At 34.1% G+C, this 27,622-nt stretch overlaps 2 protein-coding genes across 5 annotated transcripts; one reads left to right on the top strand and one right to left on the bottom strand.

The window, feature by feature from the left end:
- Positions 1-298: 298 nt before the first annotated feature.
- LOC147401933 (uncharacterized) lies at positions 299-7,670 on the bottom strand. 4 transcript variants are annotated; one of them, XM_086443422.1, is made up of 9 exons: positions 7,353-7,670; positions 5,239-5,629; positions 5,112-5,163; positions 4,763-4,886; positions 3,092-3,158; positions 2,793-2,846; positions 2,291-2,365; positions 1,158-1,292; positions 299-798 (listed from the first exon to the last, which is right to left on the bottom strand). In XM_086443422.1, exons 5-9 carry the CDS (start codon positions 3,143-3,145, stop codon positions 619-621), a joined length of 498 nt encoding a protein of 165 aa, XP_086299548.1. In that variant the 5' UTR covers positions 3,146-3,158; positions 4,763-4,886; positions 5,112-5,163; positions 5,239-5,629; positions 7,353-7,670; the 3' UTR covers positions 299-618. The 4 variants fall into 4 exon arrangements, with proteins under 4 accessions (XP_086299548.1, XP_086299547.1, XP_086299546.1 ...); XM_086443421.1 differs by having other exon boundaries at positions 5,112-5,137; XM_086443420.1 differs by having other exon boundaries at positions 4,763-5,137.
- Positions 7,671-14,106: 6,436 nt separating this feature from the next.
- Positions 14,107-27,353, top strand: LOC147401932 (phosphoglucan, water dikinase, chloroplastic-like). The gene is given in 20 exon segments (XM_086443419.1): positions 14,107-14,376; positions 14,504-14,919; positions 14,922-15,085; positions 16,590-16,676; positions 16,796-16,927; positions 18,490-18,615; positions 19,073-19,251; positions 20,366-20,450; positions 21,511-21,663; positions 21,757-21,809; positions 22,152-22,360; positions 22,464-22,582; positions 22,815-22,885; positions 23,005-23,122; positions 24,508-24,594; positions 24,701-24,787; positions 24,875-24,951; positions 25,083-25,251; positions 25,358-25,466; positions 26,232-27,353. Coding segments are annotated over 20 exon segments (3,510 nt in total). The 5' UTR covers positions 14,107-14,209; the 3' UTR covers positions 27,134-27,353.
- Positions 27,354-27,622: the final 269 nt, after the last annotated feature.

Here is a 27,622-nt window from a genome sequence, read left to right as displayed (position 1 = left end):
ATATTTTTCATTCGTAGTTGTCTCAATGGATCACAAAAAATTTAAGGTTTTGTTCATAAAATCACTACGTCATAATTCGTCAAAAACGACTGCCCCTACAGTCGTAAATGGAGTCGTTTTAAAAGGAGTGGTTTTTTAATTGCGATAGCCTAAAACAGTCGGAAAAAAACGACGATCTTCAACAGTCGGAAAAAACGACTGTTGCTACAGTAAAAATAGGATATAGTGACGGTCAAATGAGGATATAGAGACGGTCAGTGACCGTCGCTATAGGGTATTTTTAAAAAAAAATACCCTAACTAACAACATGAAAAGACCCAAATGCCCCTCGTCTTCAACTTTCATAACACTAACCATTTTTCTAACTACCAATTAAGCAAATCTAACTAGCAATCTAAATTCTAGTCTACCAAGCAATAAATCTAGAAAAATTATGCAAATCTAACTACCAATTTAATGAACTCGTTCTTCACCCCAAAATCATCATTAAGTTTTCAAAATATAAAGTAAAATGAAGGAAATAATATTGAAATCTTTTTTTTTCCTTACTAGTGGTATCTGAAGCTTCAATGTGAAGTGTGGAACTTCAAAACATATGTTTCATATAAGACGGTGTGCTTAAGAACCATATAGAAGTACATGCTCAAGCACACAAGCAACATAAAGCTGATATGAGTGAACCAGTTTACTATATAAAGGCATCATAATAGAATGGTCAAGAACAAAACATACAAGTTCTTCAAGGTAACGGGCAGATTGGATGGAATACTCCCCCCAATGTTGTTGTTTCTTAGATCTCTGCCTCAAAAATAGCACAAAAACATAAATGAAGGTATTCAAATAGACATATTAAACATAGTTTAAAGATAAAGATCTGTTAAAATTCTGTTCACCAAGTTTACACTAACATTCGAAAACCTTTCAACATGGACATTAAACAGACTATAAAATTATTGATCATATTGATTTGTAGTGTGCAGATCCACCATGGAGAGAACCAAACATTAAACAGTTCTGAATAAGCCGTGTGGCCAAAAAGGGGACTGAAGTTAGGTTAATAAAATGGAGATCTAGAGCATAAAGTGCAATCCTATGGAACGCTTTAAGTTGAAAAAAAAAAATACAAGAGAAATATTCAAGTTCTGCAAGAGAAATACCTTGATAGCCAGGACAGGATCAGCAGAGCCACGATTACTCGCAAAAGATACACATAAACCCTCAACATCAGAGAGAGTTTTCACTTTGGAAATTGCCTCCTCTGGTTTCATTCCCAGCTTTATACCAAGCACAATCTGCAGAAATGTTCAGGAACCACATTGTAACTGGAATCAGAACACGGTACAAAAACAACAATAGCACTGTAAAATAAGGAACAAGTGAATTAATGGAAGGAAATTCAGCAATCCTTGACAGTTCTCGCTACCTTGCACAAATCAATGCGAACTATATGGCAACCACAAGAATATTATTTTGTTATAACAATACCTGTGATGAAGTCAGCAAACTTGTTGATTTTCTGGGTAGGGTCCACTATTTCAATGGTTAGGATGGGTATGATGGTGGGCCAAAGTATGATATGTGATGCTGGGTGACGAACCTACTATTTTGAACAGAGATTTGCTGTTTTGAAAGTTATGTGCTAAGCTGATGAACCAATGGCATGACGCCATGTGTATTAAATGAGCAAAAGTGATCGGTGAGTGAGAAAATTCCAGAAGAAAAGTTGACTAAAATGGAGTGGCTTACGCCGATGTTTGTGGATCTTTCGTTTTTAACATACAAGCAAATGGCACGTGAAATGCACGTGTAGAGAGAAAGTTGTGTACAACACGCTTGTTCAATTTCACATGTATTTTAATCTTACATAAATCCTAATTTTTGTAATACAAGCAAGTTTGTAAATGGTACTTACTAATTCCATATCATTGATCCTGATTCGAAATTATTATCGGATAAGTAGATTTGATCCAATCCAGTTACAGTCGTAGATGTGGCTTAGATTGAAATCGAAGTGGAACGAATAAGGTTCATTATTAAGGTCTGGATCCATTTGAAATGTACCTCATGTGATCTAACAGCTAACACATGTGAACTAACTAAATTGGAAATATATGAACCAGAAAGTGATACATATTCAGCCCATACAAACCACAGACCAAAATTATGTGGGGCCACAAACAGAGAAATTAATTGAATATAATGTTCTACATCAAGAATCTTCAACACAACTCACAAAGTATAGAAACATCAATCAAACTATGCTACAAGTTTGTCAAGAATGATGTCTCACCTGGTTCCCAAGAGAAGGTATGACTTGATGAACAATCCATTGCAAGTCAACCACACCGATCTTCTCGTATGCAGGCTGCTTAGATGAAGGAAATTAAAGGGTGAAATCAGACATAAAGAGTGCCCAGAAGATATGAAAATCATGGCTTCATTTTTACAGATGGACCACTGGACAAATTTATTGGCCCATTACTGGTTGAAAATAAGGTTTACAGTTACTTCAAGAAAAAAAATATGGTCCAACTCTTCAATATCAACCAAAATAAACCCAATTATTATTCAAGTTTATTTGAGTTGCTTATTTGGAATTTTGGATAATGTAATCAGTAATCAAGTCCACTGGAAGCCTCAAGGGGTTATCTGATTAGTCAACCTTTAACACACCGGTCTTGTCTGAATCCGAACAAGGCAAAAGATTGGAACATACAGGTCATCTGCTTAGGCATCATGCGTATATGTGCTTATAGTAAAAGAGATGAATCAAAAAAACAAAATCCACTAACCTCAACACATCTTCTTAGCGCAAAGTCCAATCCCCATCCATGCACCAAATCATTCTACAAACTCATTATTAGACACAACTTGTCACTAAAAGGTTAAAATCTAAAACACATTCAACTGAAAGGATCCTGAAATAAAGGAGCAGCATGAAGATGCCAGCTTGCTAAGTTGGTTTAATTCTGTGAGAGTCAATGCCACAAAACCTGCCTTCAACTACTAATTATTAACCAATAACCCACTTGCTTATCTAAAAAATAAAAAAAATAAAGGAACAGCGTGTTCCATCAAAATGTAATGACACCTGAATCATATGCCACACGCAACGCCATGCTTCCCGAGAAAATACAGGGGCCATAATTTCCACAAAACTGAATCAACAAACAAAAGAATAACTGAGTCAGCATGGTTAACTTCCATTGCAGACATACTCAAGCATTGATTGTTGATTGAAAGAAAGATTAATGGCCATGTAATAAAAATGCAACACAAGTGCCATTTGATTGGTTCATGTCTAACTCATGAATGTCACTTTGATTTTTACCAATACATAATAAAATTATAAACTTAACCTATCCAAAATTAAGTTATAAGTCAAAATAGTAAATCGATAAATTTTATTATTGGAATTTTGGTAAAATTCATCATGCTTGTAAGAGAACCAATAAGTTGATAATGGGTTTGCTCCCCCCTTTGAGATAAACTTTGTTGGCACATTCAACATAATCTCTGCCATCCTTGAAAGTCACAGTTAAGGGTGTAAATTGGATTGGGTTGGGTTGGGTTGGGCTGGGCAGGGTATTGAGTATTCACGGCATGGACAGCTTAACCTTGAAGGATAAAATGCTATAGATTTTCTTGCCCTTAGAACTCAACTCAATAATTCAACTAGAGAACTTGAGTCATGAATGGTCCTCTTCTGTCATCCCAGTAGCTAAATGACTAACTACAAGGTGACTTGACTCTTGAGAATTGAGATAGACAGATGAGGGTAATTTGATTATGTAGAATAACAGGAAGAAAAGAAGGGTGGGAGGGTAACCTATCGTTTTCTGTGAATGGTGGGCACATCTGTGCCTTTTTTCCTGATGTTGAAGAAACCATGTCCTACAAAGGATGAGCCATATTCTACTAAGCACGCCCCCTCCCCTCTATTTCTTTTTCCCTTTGAAACTTGTCCCATTTCAAACCTCATATTACATAATAGCTTAGCACTGCAACTCTCACATGTTCTTATTGCAGACAAGATTTAAAACCATGGTCCAAACACCTCACGAAATAGTAAATGGGGTTACATTAATTATCAAGTTATCACATCCAAAACAGTGTGGTCTTCAGGAAGTTACAGAATATTGGAATATTTTTTAGAAAATTCACCGACTCTAAAACTCGTTTCAAAATTCATCATAGAATGGGCAAGTCACATTGGGTGAGTTTTTGATTCAACCTAGTCGAGTTGCACAAGAAAATAATTGAATGAGAAAAGAACTGATTTGCTAGAATCAGCCAAGCGATGGTTGGTTTCAAGTTATAAATCACAAACCTTTTCAGGACAAAGCCCAATCAACTTGAGATTTCCAAGTCGAGTCCTCGTTTTTTACATATGGAGTAACAGGACAACTATAGAGGGGTTAATGATCAACAGTTTAAAAATTCACTCCCAAAATCTGAAAACAGTGTTCAAACAATAGGGATTAATTGGACGGGTATAGCTCCTAGGTTAGAAGGATTTTGGTAGGCTATAATACAACATCCAGGTACTCAATTATTGAAAACTTCCTCAGAAACTAAAAAAGATGACTTCTCAAATTTTGAGATTTATTCAAGAACTCCTAGTTTCAAGTGTTCCAATGCTCTTTCTATCTAGGTGTGTCTCTCTTTATTTTCAGGGTTTCTCTCATTTGTGTTGTTATTTGCATCAGCTACGATACCTCAGTACCAATTTTAATAAAGATCTATGAAGTGCCATGGTTACCTTTTCGATTGACTTGGTGAGAGGCCTCATATCATAATTTGTGTGTGCATAAGATACCAACTTCAACCACACAATGCAAGCAAAGATCATTAATGTGATGCTGAATAGAACAGCGGAATCAAACCTGCATGGTTTCAACATACCAATCAGTAATTTCCAAGTTAAGTACAAATCAATATACAACATACCTATTTGTAATTTCCAAGTTATCTACAAATCAATAAAGTACCAATTGCTATACAACATACCTATCAGTAACACCAACAACATAAATAAAGAAATAAAATTAAACCAAATCTCACACCAAAGCCTACAAGTGTAGCTGGTAACCTAAATGTAGCTAACTCACCGAGCATTCTTGAGCCACTTGTTGACCTGAAAATAATAAATAAATAGGAAACCTTGGGTCAGGTGAAGACAATTTAGGTGAAAAGTATAAAAAAAATAATAAAATAACTCTAAGAACACTTGCTTACCTTCTCGGATGCAAGATCCAATTGCTTTGAAACTCTCAAGATGAGAAAACTTTGAATCAAAGCAAGAAACACATCAGTTAAGAGCAAAAAGTGTTTGTAGATTGATATTGATTGACAGGTATTTGATTTAGTGAAACAAGATCGGCATAATACGTAATTGACCTAACAACTTATGACTTACAATACACTACCCCTTCATAATATATGAACCCCATTTACCGATTCCCCAAAGATCAATGAATAAACAAGTCATTAATCTACTGAGGTTGTCCAGTTGATAATTTAAGACTTACTTATGGACCAGATTTGAACCCCCTTTCCAAGCATTGTCTAATGCTTGCCATGCTCCTGAAGCAAGGTTTTCCACGGAACTGTCCAAAACCTTCAAACCCTGCACGTATAGTGTTAACAACTCATACTTGAGAAAATAACACATTTATAACACGTATAGTGTCTAAAGAGTACATGAGTCCTTTTTTGTGTTCCAATGTCTATGGTTTGCTCAATCATAAAGCAATAATGGTGACAGAATACATTTATTAATGTTAAACTACACATAGAAAAATGTATTGCAAGAATAAGCAAGAAGCTTACAAAGGAAGAGATGCTTCGAAAATAGATGGAACAAAAGTTAGGTTATTTACATTATTAGGCACCATGGGTGCTACAACATTTATAAACCCCAAAGGCAAGCTACCAACAACATAATTGTACAAGCTACTAACATAAAGGAGGTGGGATCCACCACTCAATGGGGTCATCAACTTGATCAAGACATAAGTTTTCTTCTTTACTTTGTTATCACTTCCAACAACTAAGTCATACACCTATGTTTTGCTACTAAAGGTGGATATTTCCTATAACTACCCTGCATTAGTATATAAACTACTAAAATTGTTGCAGATTTGACAGTTCTATTTCCACTTATTTTAAAACTAGAACCAACAAAAACCAGAACCAATAAAATATAGTGGTTATAATTCTTATTTTCATAGGAACTGAACCAGAACCGACTCATTGCAACCTATACTTGTCTTCCTATGTAATATTTACTCCCAATAGTATAACAAGATTTATACATACATTTCTTGTTTCCAAATATTGGGAGCTACTTTCAAGTTTCAACACTACAAGAGCATTCTTTGTCACAGACACAATCACAATCCAGCATACTAAGAGAAAAACTTTTGAGGGACAACTACAAATTAATTAAGCTGAGCAGTTTGGGAATAAATAAAAAAGGATTGGAAAACTGCAGCATCAAATCATAAAAAAGAAGTCAAACTAAATGAGTTGGATTCATAAGAACTCGGATTCCCAAAAAATTATAAAAAGAAAAAAAATTAGTTAATTCGTACTAAACTATGATGAAGTATTTACCTAATAAATTTTCAAATAAATCACAAAATATGAATGAGAATAGATTGCAACAATAATCTAGCAACACAAAAAGGGGTACACAAATAGATTAACATGAAAGATATCACATATATGATGTAATATGCAAATTAAAAATAGCTTATAGAAGTAACTCAACTCATGCTAAATTTTTTAATGCAAATCAAAACAATTCTTAACTCAAGCAAAAGTACCAAAATGGCAGAAAAAAGCACTTTGACGGCATTCTCTTATGGAATTCCATAAAGAAAAATGGAACTTAAAAGCTTATATTGAAAAAAAAAAAAATTCATGTGCAGATTACTAGTTAATGGACAACTATTAGATAGAGGAGCAATACTCATATCAGTACAAGATGGTTGAAAAGATCTCACATGCCTTTTTCATACACGAGGCACACATCCAATTATTAGATCAGATGTTCAAAGCCATTAAAAGAACACCAAACAAACTATAACTTTCAAGGATCAAAGCCAAATACAATCATTTGAAATCAGCAAGTATATTACATAACATAGCAGAAACTCCAATTAAAACAATGTGCATAATTTGCAATACACTCATAATTTACAAATCAAGCTCGGATCAGATCTTTGAATTGACTCGATCCATTGCTAATCCTCCAAAAAAAGTATGACTTCAAATGAAAAAAAACATTTGAAACCCTAAATTAATTAAGGAAAATTTGAGATTCAATAAAAAAAACTTTAAAATACCTAAAGATTCGATCACAAACCAAGCAAAGGGAGGGAGATCGAACAATGCCCAAAAACTTTCGATCAAACGTCGATCAATTCTGCCCTAAAACTTGCAAATCGAAATCTGATTGCATCTACAAACCCACAGATTTTGTGAGTGAGAGATCGAGCGAAGATCTTTCACTCAAACTCCGATCGATAATTTTACAAAAAAATCGAGACAGAGACCAGTAAGAGAGAGATAGATTCGAGAGAGAGAGAGTGTCAGATTCGAGAGAGAGCGAGAAGAGCGACGAATTCTAGAGAGAGAGACAGAGAGGAGAGACCGATTCGAGAGAGAGAGAAGAGAGTAAAGTTCGACTGTGACGGAGATCAAACTTCTGTAAACGAAGGTCTGCGAGGATTTTTTTTTTAAGAGTGGTTATTGGCACTCCAACTTTTACTTATTACCGTCCGTGAGTATGTTGAAACGACGGTTATACGACAGCTAAAAATAGTCGCAATTAACGACAGTCTTTAGCAGTCGTTTTTAACGCAATATGACGTAGTGAATTTACTCAATTCAAACCTCGATCCTGAAATATATTATAAAATCGAGACTCAACAGTACCTATCGTTGAGGTTTGACGCTGTGGACATTTTTCACTTACAAAAATTTTTGTTGGACAATTTTACTAAGATTCGTCATTAAATAAATTTTATGAACAAAATTGTAAAAATTTCATGAATCAAAATTTATTTTTTTTGCTACTATTTTTCATTTTTATAACTATGGATGAGAAATACATCAAAATTATAAGAATATATAAATGATATTAGAAAATGAAAGAAATAGAGAATAGATTCAAGATTCACTATTTTTCCTCAAATCTATAGTCTTTTTGGTGAATTCCAATGGCTCTTTGATAGGTTTTGGTAGAGAGAACAAATCTCTTTCTATTTTGATGATATAAAATGTTGAGGGGGAGGAAGTTACAATTTTAGAAGATTATTTTTAAGGGTTTATTAGAGATATTGTTTGTAAGGATATTTTTGTCCAAAACATGAGTTACCATAGTAAATATCCCTATTTTGAGTATAAAAAAAAGGTGACTCTTTTACGTTAAATGTCCTTAATTCTAAATTATAAATATGTATTTTTTTTTATTTTTTTTTGAAAGAGGGTAATAAATAGTGATAGATTAAGTAAAGCAAATGAAATATACAAGAATCAATTGATATTTGAATATATTATGTATAACACAAGAGTCGTGATTTTCTTACTAGAAAAATCGTACTCGATTGATGTGGAAAGTGCACAAAACCATAGATCTCTTTCTTTCGGATACACTAGGAAAAATCTATGATTCCGTGCATTTGCTACATCAATCGAGTACAAATTCTCAAGTCATTTTATCATCAGTGATAACTTAGTACATAACGTTTTAAAAAGAATCATGATTTTTTTAATCGAAATTATTCATTCAATCTATATGATGTGGTAAGGGCACATAACTATAGATTTTTTTTTTCAGAATATAAAAGGAAAAGATCAACAAATCAACAATTTTGTACCCTTGCCACGTCATCTGAGTACAAAACAAGTGAATTTTCGAGTTCAAAAATCATTAGCATATTGAAAAACACTCGTAGCTTAAGATATTTTTGAACATGGGTTTAAGTAGTCGGTAGTATGGCTGACTCAATAATTTTGGCGAAAGCCTTTACACGTGTGCAACGATCCGAAGGTGTTGAGGAGATAACTCGAGCTGTCGGGACAGAAAAGGTCTTTTGTATTTTTAATATAAAAAAAAAAAAATTTCAACCGAAAGAGGACTGAGGAGTCGACACGTCTAGACTCTAGATATTAAAGAGGTTGATCAGCACGTGACTAAGCGATTATAATACAAAAACTAAAAGGTAAATTTTTTTAAGGTACAATGCAGTTGTATATATAATGTGCAACGAAGATACTGTAAAATGTGAGATGATTGTGACGTTTGATAATAATTGGAGATGCAACCAATGAAGTAAGAGTAGGGATCAGGTGGCACCCCATTTTATGCCACATGGCATTTTTTTTTACGACTCACCGACAATATGGATATGTGATCAATCACTTGGTAAATAACAATCAGCTTGATTGGTGATGTGCATCTTTTGATTATAGTATTGTCTTAAGAATGATTTCTAATTGTTGGATTTAAAATTGTTTTCAAAAAATTAGATTTATTGGATACAAATTATCAAACACTATGATTTTGGTAGGGAGATCCATCAAGGGTGGACCACATATCTATATGGTCAATGGGTCTACATGGGATGCCACTTGACCTTGGATAGGAACGGGACACCTGACTAGATCCCTACTCAATAAAGGAGTACAAAGATATTAAAATAAGTAAAATTAAAACTAAGTACTTTGAATGTAAATTTAGATTAAGTACTTGGAGGGCATTAGGCTTTCTTTCAATAAGAGAACAACAAAATTTACTCCATCGATGTATCCCTTTTTATATGCTTTGGATAAGTTTAAAACTCTATATATAAAGTCGTGTTGGAGTGACCTTAAGATTGTACCTCATATCGCATTTTCTTTGATATGGAAGTGTGTAGGAAACATAGATGTTTTCACTCGTATCTCAATGAAAAGAATATATGGTTCCTACACACTTCCACATCAGAAAAAGTGCGATATCAGGTACAATCTTGAGGTCGCTTCAACATTATTCTATATATTTTAGTTATATTTTCACTCATCCAATGTCTGTAGTTTGATTGCATGTCCTTTCATCCTTATTATGATTTGAGTAATATATGTTGAAGTATAATTTAAAATCAATTAGGTTCAGTTTAAATACGTGTGTTTTTTGGGTCGGTCGAGAGTAATTTGGGTTGGGGATTTTAACTTATGTAAGTGACTCATTTACACGATACTTTTAAAATTGATTTTTGTTGTTGTTGTTATTGTAAGAAGTCTAACTTTAAGTCTAAGGGGGTGTTTGTTTACCGCTGATTTCAGCACTTAATGCTGAATGCAATTCAGCTTCAGCAATCAGCACGTTTGTTTACTCCACATTTTCAGCACTTATTGCTGAAAAATAAGTGAAAAGCATTAAGTGAAATTGGATCACTTAATTTTTTTGCTGAAGCAATAAGCACCAGTCTTTTTCAACACGGACAAGTATACCCTTATACTTGAAATGATATTACCTCTTATGTCCTATGGATAATGCTATAAGCACCCCACAAATTAATAAGGCAACTCACACCAATATTATCTCTCTTATTTTCTCTCTCATCTACGTATTTAAATAATATTAATTCAAATTAAATAATAATATTAATTCAAATAAAAATAAAATATTAATTTAAATTAAATAATAATATTAATTCAAATTAAATAATAATATTATACAAAATAAAAAATAATAATATGAATTCAAACTAAATATAATATTAATTCAAATAAAAATAATAATATTAATTCAAATTAAATAATAATATTAATTCAAAGAAAAAATAATATTAATTCAAATTAAATAATAATATTAATTCAAATAAAAATAATAATATTAATTCAAATAAAAATAATAATATTAATTCAAATAAAAATAATAATATTAATTCAAATTAAATAATAATAATTTAAATTAAAAAATAATATTAATTCAAATTAATAATAATATAATTCAAATAAAATAATAATATTAATTCAAAAAATAATAATATTAATTCAAATAAAAATAATAATATTAATTCAAATAAAAATAATAATATTAATTCAAATTAAATAATATTAATTTAAATTAAAAAATAATATTAATTCAAATTAAAAATAATATTAATTCAAATTAAATAATATTAATTTAAATTAAAAATAATAATATTAATTCAAATTAAAGAGAGAAAATTTTGACCCTTAAAGGGCCGAAATTTTCTCTCTCCTCCACACATTTAAATAATATTAAATATTAAATATTTCGAAAAAATAAAAGAGGAGAGAGAAATTTCCTCTTTCTTTTTTATTTTTTTGGAATATTTAATATTTAACGAAATATTTATATTTAATATTCTCTCTCTTTAATTTGAATTAATATTATTTTTTAATTTGAATTAAAAAATTTTAAAATTTACTTTTAAATGATGTGGAGGAGAGAGAATTTGTTCGGCTAGATTCCCAAAACGAATTTCATTAAATTTAGTATTTTTTAATAAATAATTTTTATTTTTGAATTTTATTAATAATTTCTCCTTAAACATACAATTGTTGAAAAGGGTAATATAGTCAATTTACTAGTTTTCAGCATTAAGTAACAAACAAATTTATGTGATTACAGCACTTAATTTAAATCAGTTCAGCACAATTCAGATCGGTAAAACAACAACACACACAATTTCAGCACTTAAATTCAGCGCTTATACAGTTTCAGCAATTATAAGCATTCAGCACTTATTTGTTCAGTTTAACAAACAGCACCTAAGTTTTTTCTAAAGAAGTGAGAAGAAAGAAAAAACCTAAGAAAGGAGAGGTTTGGGAAGATTAAGATTTAGAAGAATGTGAAGTTAAGTGATAGATGTGTGTTTTCTTGTATTGATTTGTCCAATTTTCTTCATAGTGAAATTGAGTTCCAGCAGTCATACCTCCATGGACGTAGCCTTTTGGTGAATCACACAAAATCTCATATTATAGATATTGTGTTTGATTATTTATCTTTTTTGCATTTGCTATAATTAGTTGTGTTACCCTCCATTGGTATTATTAACTAGATCTTGAAAGGTATATCATACAAGGTGTTTGATGAAATACCCAATATGTATTTGATCAAATTACTAAGTGAGCTTCACAAAGGTATTCACATACACAACAGTATCACTGGTGTTCATATTTTATAAATCTCATAATCTCTAATTAATTACAAACAAAATCATTTCAATTTATATTATATATTTAACCCCCCCCCCCCCCCTCCTTTCTGACTTATGCCCACATCACATAATCGTAGATCCTTTGCCTATTATTCTACGTATCCCAAGGCATGTGATCTATAATTTTGTCATGGGAGTGTACTAAGTGCATGTCAAAGGGGGGGGGGGTTAGAAAATCATTATTCTCAATAGTGATGCAAATTTAACTTTTTTTTTTATTATTATTTATAATTGCACTACTATTTATTATTATTATTATTTTTTAAATTGAGATGTTCAGACCTATCAGAGCACTTGATTAATTTATGGGGACACGTGCAATCCCCTCCACCCACATGCACAAGGTAATTTCTTGGATAAATCCCTGAGGGTGGTCCTAAGGTGGGATTTGACCTCTAGCCTTGACTTAATATTACATTGTAAATTTTGTTATTGAATATATTAGAAGTTGAGATCTATTTAAGAAAGAAAGTAATTAATAAGATAGATGATGATGCATCATCCACAAAGATCAAATTTTAATATTTTGAGAATGAGATTCCAATATTTTACAAGGTTTGGAGGAGCATCAATTCTCAAAGAATGAGTAAGACTTTGGAGAAATAAAGGAAAATTGATTCCTTAGGTAACTTGGTTTTAAAACTAGGTATGTTGTTCGACCCCATCTATATTGAGTTCACTCCTCCAAAATCTTTCCATTCCATCTCGAGAAAACAACTCGATTTAATTTATTTAATACTATGTTTATATTAAATAATTATAATTTTATTTTTATTATAAGATGCATCACTAGATGCTAAACTACTAAATTACAAAATATATATTATTATATAGATAACAAACATTAAAAAACGAATCCACTTGATTTGATCATGTTCAACCAATCAAGTGAGTCTTGGACTATTCATGATGAATGGTTAACATTGACCATCTCTCTCAGAAGTGCACAATCATTCATTTTTTTGTTTGGAAATAGAGTTTGACTAGTCATACTAACTTAGTAAGATTTCAACTCTTACTAAGGATCGTTGAGCTCACCTTGTAGCATCCAAATACATGATCTGATGCCCTAAGATTGTAAAGGACAAAATTCTATCAACTTTGAAAGTAATTCATGAAAGTTCGATAATGATCTTTTTTCAAAACATTTGATCAAATCCAAAAAAAAAAAAATTAGATCTGAATTTTTCTATAAAATCTAAAGGGCTGTGGATTTGGATTACCAATTTGATAATCCATTTGACAAAACCGCCCTTAGCAGGACTTATATCTTACAAATTAGTAAGGAAAGTGTTTTTCTAATATATATATATATATATATAATATATCTTATATATATATATATGGGGGCGGTTCAGGGGCCATATGAGAAAACATATGAAAAAAACTTTCATTTTTCAAATATGAGTTAGAGGTTTTGGATTGAGCTGATTTTTTGCAAGGATGGTCACTATGATGAAAAGATCATCCTCACAAAAAATCAGCTCAATCAGAAACTTCTAAATCCATCAAAAGTGATTTACAAATTAGTGATAAAAATTGGTAAAAAATCGACGGTCCACATTCTAAATCACTTTTAATGGGGTTAGAAGTTTCAGATTGGGCTGATTCTTTTTTTTTTGGATGATCTTCCCATCATAGAGATCATTCTCACAAAAAAATCAGCTCAATCCAAAATTTCTAACCCACATTTTAAAATTTTATTAAAAACGAAAGTTTTTACATATGTTTTCTCATATGGCCCTTGAACCTGACCCTTTATATATATATTCGCTCTAAGATCTACAATCGAGAATCGTGATACACGTGGCAAGAGATGGCTAACTAACTCATCTCTTATGAAACCCCTCCAGCTCTACTCTACTATCGAACAGTGCAACTCCAACAAGTGATGCTCTTCCGACCAAACGCCAAACCCAAAAATCTTCTAAAATTTTGATCTTTCTGTAACAAAAACAATAACTTTAATGGCGTCGCTTCGTCTCTTCCGCTGTTCCACCTTCAAAGAAGATCAATTTTATCATCCATGGCGTAACAATCTCTCAATCCTCACCAGTTCCCACACCCGTAGAATCTCATTCTCCTCTCACAATCGAAGGTTTCGTATCGTATCTGGTGTTTCTTCTCTCGAAAGGTACTTAATTGCTTTCTTCAAATTTCTCCAAATTATCGATTCCAATCTTGTTTCTCAAATTCTTTTAAGCTTTTTGTATGTAAATGATGAGCGATTTCTTTAATTACATCCTTGTTTTCTGAAGCAGAGAAGAGGAGAAAAAGATGTCGAAGCAGATGAGAGGGAAAGTAGGGTTAACTGTTCGGTTGAATCACCAAGTTGAATTTGGCGAACACGTAGGGATACTAGGATCTTCAAAGGAGTTTGGATCGTGGAAGAAGAAATTACAGATGAATTGGACGAAAGATGGATGGGTTTGTGCGGTGGAAATGAGAGGAGGTGAATCTGTGGAATTCAAATTTGTGATTTTGGGGAAGAATAAGAGTGTTGTTTGGGAAGGAGGCAATAATCGCGTCTTGAAGTTGCCCAATGGAGGTGTTTTTGAATTGGTATGTCACTGGAGCAAGACCGGAGAGGATTTGAATTTGTTACCGTTGGGTTCGGCAGATAAAGAGAGGGAATTAGGGCACACTAACGACAGTTCTGGTCCTGTAACGGGAGGTGAGCTAGTCCTTTTGTTGAGCAATGGCAGGGGAAGGCTGCGTCATTTATGCGGTCGAATGAGCATGGAAACAGGGAAACAGATAGAAGATGGGATACCAGTGGGCTTGAAGGATTTGCATTAAAATTAGTAGAAAGTGATCGAAATGCGAGGAATTGGTGGCAGAAGGTATGGTTACTTATTGATACTTTCCTGTTTAAGCTTTCATATTCAAGATGTGTGAATGTAAATTTTCGATCTTGGTCATATCAAATAATATTATTTGTTCAATGTGTTTTTAACACTAATTTTATGTAGTTGGATAATACCACATTAGTATATAGTGTTCACCTAAGGGTATTTTTTATTTCTTTGTTAATCTTATTTCTAGGCTTATTGTGTCTCATTTATATGCAATTTTATTATTATTTTTTCTTATAAGAAAGTGGATTAGTGATTAGTATTTAGTAGGTGAAAGCTGGTTTTGAACCGATGTTGTGGTATCAACTCTCACTGACTTTAACCAGCTTAGTGAGCTGGCACCTTCAATTTATTTGTAATGTAATTGTAACATTTTAATGTGGGGCGCGAGGTTCCTCTGTGATTGTTTTTCATTAATCTCCAGAATATTTTGCTAAAGTCATGAAAATCACTTCATATGTGGTAATTTAGATGGCAGGCCTAAAGGGGTCACCACGACCATGTTTATCAACCTCAGCGTCTCCCATGTGGTAAGTTTAGCCAAATAGCAGGCTGACCATGTGAGAGAAAGAGGCATGTTTCTTTTGTATTTTTTATAGTGTCTAAGTTCTCTTATTTGCTTAATCCATGAGTCCAAATGTTTCTAATATTTTCTTTTGACAAAAATCATTCTTATTGGAAAAATAGGTTGTTTATACATTTGTAAAATAAGAGAAAATAAAGGTCATATACAAGGGAATTTTTGTCAATAGGTAATGTTCTAAACACTGGAGCAATGAAGTAAAGAGGGAAAAGTGTTCCTCCCCTTTTTTCCCCATTTATGAAATAATAAATGTAATAGCTGCAATTCACAAGGTAAAAGTTCAATACATGGTACTATTGTCGGGTCTAAGCTTCACACTGTCTCAGTTGAGACATCAAGTTTCTGGATACGGAATTAACATTGATCCTAAAACGTTGAATGTTTTGGGATTGTCTCAGAATGTATAGGCGTGATTGTCTTGGTTTTCCTTACTGAAACAATTCCTCAAGCCAAGATTTTAAACCTTGGGAATAGGCACTGTGTGGAGTATGGACAAGTCAAGTTCCAATCCTCTATTGAACCATATAGTGTGGTTTAAATGAGAATTTTTGTTGGATGAACTTCATTTATTATTTTCTAAACAACAATTTTAGCACGTTTCTATGAAAAAATGTGGATTATGTATAGTGTTTTTGTTCTCTTCATCATTGAGCTAATAAATTGACCATTTTTTTGTTACAAATATTTCCTTTTCAATGAAAGAATCTAGATGGTATTTAGTTTTTTGTTATTTTGTCACTCATGGTTCTCATCAGAAACATATATTTTCTTAGTTAATCCTGGAAGTCTGAAACATGTTTCTATTTTTGTGCTCGAGAATAAAATTGTCACAAGTATTACCCCCCTTCCCAACTCCTTTTTTCCCCTCTCTCTTAGGCATTTTTCCCTGTCCTCCTTATGTTGATGCAGTTAGAAGTTGTACGTGAACTTTTGGTGGGAAATCTGGAACATGGTGAACGCTTGGAGGTTCTCATATACTCTGCTATCTATCTGAAGGTTCTTGATTATAGCTTTATTTATTTATTTATTTTTGATGAAATTGTTTGTTTGAATTATTATTATTATTATTATTTGTTGAGGAACTAACAGTTTAAATTCCATGTTCTTTTGTGCAGTGGATAAACACGGGGCAGATTCCGTGCTTTGAAGGTGGAGGTCATCACCGACCAAGCAAACATGCTGAGATTTCCAGGCTCATATTCCGTGAACTGGAAAGAATTTCCAGCAAGAAAGATACATCACCTCAGGTTGATTATTATTTTGTTTCCCAAGGTCTTGCGTAGAATCTGTGGTTTCTGTGACCCGTTCATGCCGTTAGAGTTTCACAATGTGCTCTGCATTTTTTTTGAGTACTTGACCTATTTTCCATGCTAAGCCTCAGCCTACTGACTTCAGATTTTCTTCTACATAAGAGTACTCTACAAGGCCATGTTTGTTCTCATGCTAGTTTAGTAAGGTCATTGTTCTACTGTTCCCAAACTGACACAATATCATTGATACTGAAACAGAAATCCTGGTTTATTCCTATCTAAACATACAATACTTAAATGTTCAGGGGATTTTTTCTACTGCCAACAAGGAATATAATAGAGAAATATTTTTCCATGTTGAAATCAATGTTTATTTTCTTTTCTAGGTAAATTTGTGTTTGATGAGTTAATTTTTATCTTCATCATCCTCAAAGCCTTATCCCAAAGATAGTTTTGTATGAAGGGAAAAAAAAATAATCTTGAAATTTAATGTTTAAGGTTTTTGCAGACTGGTATGCCTAAATGACTGCAGCTGAGACGGAATCATCAAAGTTTTTATTTGAATTTATATTTCCTCTCTCTTACATAGCTGTTTTCAATTATGTGAATGATCTGATTCTGTGACATTAAGTGAGACATTGGGGGCGTTTGGTTTGGATTCTAGAATCCGATTCATGCTCATAATCGGATTTTAGAATCCGATGCATCATTTGGTTCGGATTATCTACCTGATTTTTTCATATAAGAAGCCAAAAATTGGAGAATCAGAACTGTTCTCTGGTTGTTTCTCCTGATTCTCACACACAATCCATTTGTGTTGATCTCCTGATTATTATTATTATTATTATTATTATTGTCATTTTATATATAAATACAAGACCATCATAATTCTTTGGGCAATTTAGGCATGCCCCAAATGTAGAATTCTCTTGAAAACTAATAGAAAGGACTAAATGCCATTTTTTTCTACCTCTTTCCAAAAACCCTTGAATTTTGCTCTCAAAAATCCATTGTCTTTGATGTCTAAGATAAATATTTTTACTCTCATTTTTAACCTCAAGATGTGTGGTTGGGCAATTTTTCCAGAAGATCAGTTTTTAGAAACTGTGTTGGCCAAATGAGATTTTAGATTCTGGAAATCAGTTTCTATAATCTGATTCTAATAATCCATAATCAGAATCAAGAATCGGGTTCTCCATTATGAACCAAACGCTTATGTGTCAAAACCTATATGACGCAGTTTTTGAAAATAATGGCATTCAATAGAGCATCAAACATCGACCCATTTTCAAGATCAAATAATTTTTTTTCCCCAAAAGAAACAGTATCCTATAATTTATCTCGAATATCGTGATGACTGGTTAGCTAATTATGTGCCTACCAACTAATCTCCCTAATCAGTGGAAGTTTAATAATGCTATTTAATTGAATTTTTCTTTATGCTCTTTTGATAGTACACCTTGCTTTTTTGTTTTTTAGTTTTTCTTTATTCTTGTATGTGGACTACTCAAACCTTTGCCTACATCAGTAAATAATAACCTTTATCAAATTGTCTGCAGGAAGTACTTGTTATCCGCAAGATTCATCCATGTTTACCATCATTTAAGTCAGAATTCACTGCTTCAGTCCCTCTAACTCGAATAAGAGATATTGCTCATCGGGGTGATATTCCTCATGATCTCAAGGTTATATTTCATTGAATGCTTGAGAAAATGATTTTTTTTTTTTTTTTTTGACAAGTAAAGATGATTTTCTTTATGAGTCGTGCTGGAGTAACATTAAAATTGACATCGATTCTCACATTGCTGATGTGGAGGTGCACACATAGCCATAGATGCTTTTCACTCGTATCTCTATGAAAAACATCTATGGTTGCGTACATACATCCATGTCAGCAATGTGAGAATCGATGTTAATTTTAATGCTACTTCAGCATTTTCCTTTCTTTATTTGAAAGGGAGGTCGAGGTGACCGACCCGAGAAAGAAAAGACCTACAACAACCACTGAACAAACCCACAAACCCAAGCTCACTAATCCGCACTAAGAATACACATGTTGTCCCACCTTACAAGAAAACCTTCGAAGAAAATGATTATCACTTCAGATAGTTTGTGTTAACTAGCTTTATGATTGTTTTTCAGCAAGAAATCAAGCATACAATACAGAACAAGCTTCATCGTAATGCAGGCCCAGAAGATCTGGTTGCTACAGAGGCGATGCTTGCCAGAATTACCAGGAACCCTGGGGAATATAGTGAATCATTTGTGGAACAATTCAAGATATTTCATCATGAACTCAAGGATTTCTTCAATGCTGGAAGGTAGAGTACGTGGCGTGTTCTAAATATTTAGTTGTTCCGATAAGCCAAATATGTACACAAATTTTTTAGGAATATCATGACATCAATAATCAATATGATCTTACTTTTTTATTTTATTTGTTAAGACAATGAGATAATCTAATAAAGAAATAGCCTTTATTAGGTAGGTGGTAGAAATAGAAAACAGTTGTGTTGGATGGCCACTAAGTCCCTTCCAAGTATGTTACTAAATTTCATGTATTACCATGTTTTTACTGTTGCAGAGATCATAAGTTACTGTTTTTATTGTTGCAGCAATAATCTGTTCCTTCTGCTCTTGAATTTGTCACAAAGATGGCAATGATTTGAAATTTGTTTGAAGCAATTCCCATCTGTTACTCCAAGGGGAAATATGAATGCAAAATTTCTGCCTCTTGTATGACTTCTAAATTGCTCATCCATCTGTCCTAGTTATTATATGAAGTCTTTTAAAGAAGACATCATTTCTCATGCAATTTCTTCATTGGTTGTACACTTCAACATTAATTACTAATTGAAAAAAAAAAAAAATACTATTTGTTTACTAAATGAAAAAAATAATTACTATCTATATGGTCCTTTGAATATTCACTTCCAAGGCAACATTGTCAGTTTAGAAGTTTCAAAGTGGTTTGATTTTTTGAGAGGAAGATCTCCTCAAATCACTCCCCCCCACCCCCCACACATCTAGAAAAACAAAAAAAATCCCTTGACTCATATCTAGTGGACCCACTGATCCTTGTTGAAAAATTATAACCAAATCTTTTTAAGATTACCCTAATTCAACTTACTTACCTTCTGTTTTAGTTAGCCAACAGATCTCATTATTCCCTAGAGGTGGAATTCTGTTATTGTCCCTTGACCTGGAGCATTTCTGTTTGATTTATTGTTGCATGACCATTTCGTGTCAGCTAATTGTTCATCCATTCTATTCTCTTTACTGACATAGTGAGTTTCTATTTTAAGATAAAGGAGAATATTTGAATCACCTTCTATTAGACATTTAGACCTAGCAAAACAGTTCATGTCATCGTCATCCTCAAAGCCTTGTCCCAAAAATAGTTGATGTACTAACTGTTATCATGTACTGTTTTAGCCTTGCAGAACAACTTGAATCAATTAAGGAATCTTTGGATGGACAGAGCTTATCAGCCCTTGTTTTATTTCTGGAGTGCAAGAAGGTAGAACATTGTCTTTCAGTGGCTTTGATTTTCTTCTGTGGCTAGTTTATTTTGGTTCATGTTGATACTATATCTTAAAGATTTTCGTCACTCTATTACCAGTTATGAATTTGTATGAAATTAATGCTTCTTAACCATTTGGTTGTACAGTGGTGGTTTTCATTTGTAATCATTTCTCAAGTTAAATCTCCAGTTTTGACTTTTTGGTTCACTAGTTTTTCTAGTTATTTCTTTAAAAGAAATTTTGGAATCCCTGGAAGAAGAGTTAAGGGGTTCACAAGGTCAGAATTTTTGTCAAAACAAATAGTAATCTCAAGTCTGTCTCTTTTATTAATCACTTATATAACTTGCATAACATCAGTAAACTACGTCCTCAAAATTTTATGATCCATACCATATAAAGATACTCAACATGAATGCTATCTCTCTGTCTTTCTATTCTCCTGTAGTTTGAGGTTCAGGTTTCATGTTTTGTTTAAGATGGAAAGGATCTTGGATAGAAGTAGCTTTTATGTTTCTTTTCTTATGTATTAGTGAGGTCCTTTCTCACTATTATGGATAGAAGTAGCTTTTTTTTCCTCATCTGTATCCGAGTCTATCTCATTTTTCACTAAATATAATTTAAAATTACCTATGAAACTAAATAAATTTTTTTATATAAAAAAAGTCTCTCATTTCTTGCTTGAAACTGTTTATAATAGCAGTAAATCATGCTTATTATGTATAAAACTTATGAATGTTGGGGTCATAGTTTTCACGTGACTGCATGAACTATCTAGCTGATTTAGCAAACTAGTGTAGGGTACTTCTAATTTATTGGAAATGTTAGAATAACATATGGTGTTTGATCAATCTGCCCATGGACCAGGTATATAGCATGTATATTACTTTCAATTAGATAGAACATATGGTTATGTTTTTCCTGTTAGGGACTTAGGTTCGTCTAATTCATTTCACTGAAGAATACTTAATTGGAAACCTATTGAAAAGACTATTGACCGTGACTTTGATTCTAACTTTAGTATCAGATGTTAATATTTCAGTCAGTTGTATTTCGCAGAGTTTGGACAAGTTGGTAGAATCACATGATGATATTGATCTACTAATGAAAACCTTGCAATCTTTGATGGGTCTAAGAGCGGTGCTTGTAAAAGGTCTTGAAAGTGGCCTTCGGAATGATGCCCCCGATGCTGCAATAGCAATGCGTCAAAAGGTTTTGATGCAAATTTTTTAATCTCGTAACTAATAATGAAGTAGTTCTGTAGTGAAATTCCGTGATATTGTGTCTAACTTGACTTCTTTGCAGTGGCGCCTTTGTGAGATTGGTCTTGAGGACTACTCATTCGTTCTCTTAAGCAGGTATTTTTAAAATTTGAGCTTATTTGAGATCCCCTTTCTTCTTTCTGTCGATGAGTATGGATTTAATTTGAATGTTCTTGTTTGCTTCTGTCTGGAGTAATCACAAAATAATAGCTGAATGAGTTATATTCTTATTCTTTTTTTGAATTTATATATTTATTAATTTTTAAGGGTTTTTTTTTTTTTTTTTCATAAATTTATTGAGGCTTACGCCTTGCCTCAAGAATCCAAAATGCCTTAAGTGTGCCTTGTGAACTTTAGAACACTGGTTGTGACAACTGATTAGTCCCTAGGTGAGGTCTTCTTCTGACTAAGCATTTTGGGGTGTCTTTCTTTTGATAGATTCCTCAATGCACTTGAAGCTATGGGAGGGTCGCCTTGGCTTGCACGGAATGCAGGCTCAAAGAATGTAAGTTCTTGGAATGATACACTTGATGCCCTTGCTGTTGGCATTCGCCAGTTGGGACTTTCTGGTTGGAAAACGGTGGAATGTAACGCTATTGAGAATGAGCTCCTCGCATGGAAACAAAAGGGTCTTTCTGAAAGAGAAGGTATATTCTCTCAGTATTGTGTGTTTTGGAAAAGTAATTATTGCGGTTTTTAGGCTTGCCTAAGAACAACTGAATTTTCCTATTTCTATTTATCTGTGTCCAGGCAGTGAGGATGGAAAAACTATTTGGGCATTGAGGCTCAAGGCTACTCTTGATAGATCAAGGAGGCTAACCGAAGAGTACTCGGAAGTACTTCTTCAGATTTTCCCCCAGAGAGTTCAGGTTTACAACTTTTTTGCTTCTGTTAGAGCTGTAGTTCTCTTTGTCACGTTGTTCAATGCTTATAAAGCATCTGGTATCTAAGGGGGCAACTACTAAAATCTCTAGCACTGGATGCTTGCTTCTCATGCTGTGCTAGACTCTGGGTTACTGATGTGTTTGTTCTAGGCTAATTAGACAGGATTTGGAACAATAAAATCTAATTTATCATAAAATTTCTTCCTCGGCCTTGCAGGTTCTAGGGCATGCTCTTGGAATTCCTGAAAACAGTGTAAGGACGTACACTGAAGCTGAGATACGTGCTGGGTATGGCCTCTTTTTTTTTTTTTTTACTATAGTAGCTGATATTGTTTTTTCTTAGCGGATACATCAATGATTATTCAATATGCACTCTCTAACTAATCACTTGCAAACATCATCTGTAGTGTTATTTTCCAGGTCTCAAAAATTTGCACCCTTCTGTTAAAAGCTGTAAGAAGCACACTAGGATCCCAAGGTTGGGATGTTCTTGTCCCAGGAGCTGCTGTTGGAACACTTGTACAGGTATTTTTCAATTTTTTTTAGCGGAAGTAGCATTACAGTTCGTTAAAATGAAAACAGATATTTTTCAAATTTGCAGAGGAAGTAGCATTACAGTTTCTTATCATGTAAACACTTATTTCCAAGTTTCTGAAGTATGAATGGTGCTTAATAATGTGGCTGTGGCATATCAAACGTTATCCAAGTATTAATATGTGTGTTGGTTAGATCTGCCCCCCTAGTGGCAGTTTGCTTGACCTCTATATCTCTGGGTATTGGGTTAATATTATATTAATTTTTTTTTGGTTGTTTCTTTAATATTTTTATGATTTCTAAATATTATTTTGTACAAAATATTTGGGTGTAGCTTAGCCATATCCAACAGAGATTCCATGCTAATACCCATGTTGTGTCATATTTGACATTGGTACCCTGGAGGTTTTGGAGGGTTCAGGTTGTGGTTCAAAGTTTTGTCCTGTTTCAAATTGTTTAGACGGAACATTCTGGTTTTGGGTGAGATCCAAATGAAATATTGACCCAAAACGTTGAATGCTTTGGATTATCTTGGAATGTCTCATACAAGACCGTCTCGATTTTTATCTTGGCCGTATAATGAGGGGAAATAAAGTAACTGCCTTCCCTATGACTATGGGCTGTGCCTAAGTGCCATGTGCCTTTGACTACACTAACACGTACGATAACATGTGGATTTTTGAGAGAATGACATTGGCAAGGAAGTCTGGGTATCTTAGATGGTGCTGCATTTCATCTCTCTTCAACTAAGCTCAAAACCAATGAGTATATTGCAGTTTGCCTTTTTCATGAAATCAGTACCAAACAAAAAAAGAAAAAGAAAAAGTAGCTAATTTCTATCGTTGGCTGCTATCAACCAAGCTATCAAGTTTATGGTTTAGAATTGGATGAAAAACAAAAAGGATATACGCTAGTCTAAGTTTGAGAAAAGTGCTTAAAGAGCTTGGTAAAGTTGAAGAGTCTTCTCCCATAAAGATGAGGAAACAATGTCTAAGCATAACAACTTCATTGAAATTTTGCCTGTTGTACAGCAGCACCATGAGTCATTTTGACCCTGTATTTACTCGGTCATCATACTATGTGTCATTTCGGAGAAAGGCAATGACCCTTTATTCAGTCTTTGTGCCAGCTGAGCATTGGGAGTACGGAGATTCAAATCACTTAATCACTCATTTTACATGGATCTGATTCTCTGGAAAATATCTTCACTTATTTGGAAATGTTCAATATTTAATGGAATGACTTCTAAAAAATTCTTTGAGGGCTCAGCTTGTAATATCTAAAGCTTCTTTCAACACAATCTTTGTAATGCCTTCCCTCACTTCACTATTTTGCACATTGTGCTGATCCACTCCAAGATTTAATGTGCCATTCAGGTTGAGAGCATCGTTCCTGGATCTCTGCCATCATCTATTACAGGACCTGTTATTCTTTTGGTCAAGAAAGCCGAAGGGGACGAGGAGGTTGTAATTGTTACTGATTTTGTTATTTGTCTTTATCCTCTAGCTTTTTAAGGGCATGTATGTTTAGTATATAGAACTCTCAGAGTGTAGTTTCTGCATTTTGCAGGTATCGGCTGCTGGGAGTAACATTGTGGGGGTGGTGCTTCTACAGGAACTGCCTCACCTATCACATCTTGGTGTTAGGGCTCGGCAGGTAAGTCTTATGCTAAAGATCTTGGAATGTTAGATTCATCAATTGAAATGGAATTGAAAATCATTATATCTCTTCGGTAATTTGCAGGAAAAGGTGGTCTTTGTGACATGTGAAGATGATGATAAAATTGCGTACATCAAAACACTAAGTGGCCAATCTGTGAGGTTATTTTCTTTGAACTTCTTTCAACCTAGAAGCAACTTGTAGATGTCCCACCGTGGCTACTCTTTTTTGCCCAATGTTGACTATATGTGAATTGAAAACTTAATATTTTTTTGGTTGGTGAGACTTTCAGGCTGGAAGCATCCTCCACTGGTGTTGATATATCGCCCTCAATGTTGAATAATAGCAAAGAGGTTCCACCCATGTTGAATCTATCAAGTAATGGAACTTCATATGCTATAGAAACTCCAGAACACCAGCCTTCTTCTGGGTCAGCAGTCAAAGCACCTTACTCCAGTAAGGTACAATTTTATTTGCTTGTTCATTCAACAGCACTCAATCAACCTTTGATTTAATATCAATATCAATTTGATTGTCAAATTGCTAATAGTAAGTACTTTTATTTAGGGTGTTTCTACCACAGTTATAGCGCTTGCAAATGCAGATATTAACACTTCTGGTGCAAAGGCTGCCGCTTGTGGTCGCTTAGCTTCTTTGGCATCACTTTCTGAGAAAGGTAAATCTACTTGGTGCTTGGTGTCCTCTATAAATTCTTTCCTTCCATAAAAATTATCCTCCATTTCGATTTGCTTTTCCTGCTTCCTAGTGGTTTTCATGATAATTTTTCTTTTTCCAAATTAGTTTTATAATATTATGTCCTAGCCTTTCAAAATTACATCTCTGGCAGCGGAGTAAGCTGGATCAGAAGTGATTTAAAATGAAACTGAAAGAAAAGAAAAAGGAGATTGAAGTCTGAGAGAATGAAAGTAGAAGATATGGTTGGAGGAGCAGTGGTATTCTATTCTAGTCCTCATGTAATTCAATACTATGCACAACCCACCCAAGTCAGCCATTTTCATGGCCAGCTCAACTCTTGTGTAGCTCTCGACATATTATCCTTTCACATGCTAGACTCTCATTTCAAATATATATATATATATATATATATATATATATATATATTACTAGGCTTTGATCACCCTCCACAGAAGAAAATAGAACTCGACTCCAGCAGTCTGAAAAGTCATCTTGTAATCACGTGTGGATTCCACTCCCCCTGAAACCATGTAATCTATTTTATGAGGTTTGATGATAGTTGTTCTCATTCAAGTGTGTTAGTATGTTTCTTCCTTGAATGATTCTGTTCCAATGACAGGATGCCTATTTGAAGAGTTATCCTGATCGAAACCAGAGATACTGTGTTCCTGGAACCTAGTAGATAAATATGTTTTATTGAACTTTTCTTACATTTTTATATCTAATTTTGCGTGGATAATGGCAGTTTACAGTGACCAAGGGGTGCCAGCTTCGTTTCGTGTCCCTGCTGGGGCAGTAATACCTTTTGGGTCAATGGAGTCAGCATTAAAGGAAAGCAGGTCAATGGAAGCCTTTCAATCCCTACTAGAACAGATCGAAACCGCCAAAATGGAAGGCGGTGAATTGGATAAAGTATGCTCTGAACTCCAGGAACTGATCAGAGCCCAACGTCCCTCTATAAAGACCATCAATAACATTGCCAAAATCTTTCCAGGCAGCGCTCGTTTGATTGTTCGGTCTAGTGCCAATGTTGAAGACTTAGCTGGAATGTCGGCCGCTGGATTATACGACTCAATTCCAAATGTAAGCCCTACGAATCCAACGGTTTTCGGAAATGCTGTGGGCCGAGTATGGGCTTCTCTATACACTCGTAGGGCCGTTCTAAGCCGACGAGCTGCTAGCGTACAACAGAAGGATGCTGCAATGGCAATACTTGTGCAGGAAATGTTGTCACCAGACTTGTCATTCGTGCTCCACACACTGAGCCCGACAGACCGTGACCACAATTTGGTTGAGGCAGAAATCGCACCTGGGCTTGGTGAAACCCTAGCTTCAGGCACCCGTGGTACCCCTTGGCGTCTTTCTTCTGGAAAATTTGATGGCGAAGTGAGGACTCTGACATTTGCGAATTTCAGCGAGGAGATGTTGGTACTCAGTGCGGGCCCTGCAGATGGGGAAGTAATTCGCTTGACGGTAGACTATAGCAAGAAGCCATTGACAGTGGACCCAATCTTTCGAAAGCAGCTCGGTCAGCGTCTCTGTGCCGTTGGATTCTTCCTTGAGCAGAAGTTTGGCTGCCCACAGGATGTTGAAGGATGTGTGGTTGGCAAAGATGTTTTCATCGTGCAGACACGGCCCCAGCCCTGAGAGAGAGTGAGCTCCCAAACCTTCTGTTCCAACATGCGTCTGCATCGAGATTACTCGTATGTATTCAATGTTGAGTAGCCATTTCTAATAACTCACTCCTCGGTAATGAACATACGCTTGACTGCATCGGAAAAAGCAGTGTGATGTTGTATTAATAAATATGTGAAGAGCAGTACAATGTTAAATTAATAAAGTTGCGAAAAGCGATGCAAGAAATCAAGTTTGAACTTATGTCAGATGGCTTGGGTCTTGAACTTGACCAGGTTTAGTGGGGATGTTTTTACCCATTGATTGCTAAGCGCCTATATGCCTATTGCCTGTGTTTAATGCAGGAAGCGATCATAAGCGGTACGTATTCCTAGGAGCTGGATCAAACAGGTAATTTTGATAGATAAAGCTGGGTGTGTTCAAATTGCCCTTATGGTAAAAATAAGTTTGGGTGATTTAGAGACGCTCGTCCATGTTTTGGTGAATATTTGAGATATCCTC

Source organism: Akebia trifoliata, chromosome 5 (assembly GCF_017979445.1).
Source record: "Akebia trifoliata isolate Shusen 1 chromosome 5, ASM1797944v1, whole genome shotgun sequence".
Taxonomy (NCBI): Eukaryota; Viridiplantae; Streptophyta; class Magnoliopsida; order Ranunculales; family Lardizabalaceae; genus Akebia; species Akebia trifoliata.
Note: the sequence above shows the minus strand (reverse complement) of the source record. Positions and strands in the feature narration are given on the sequence as shown.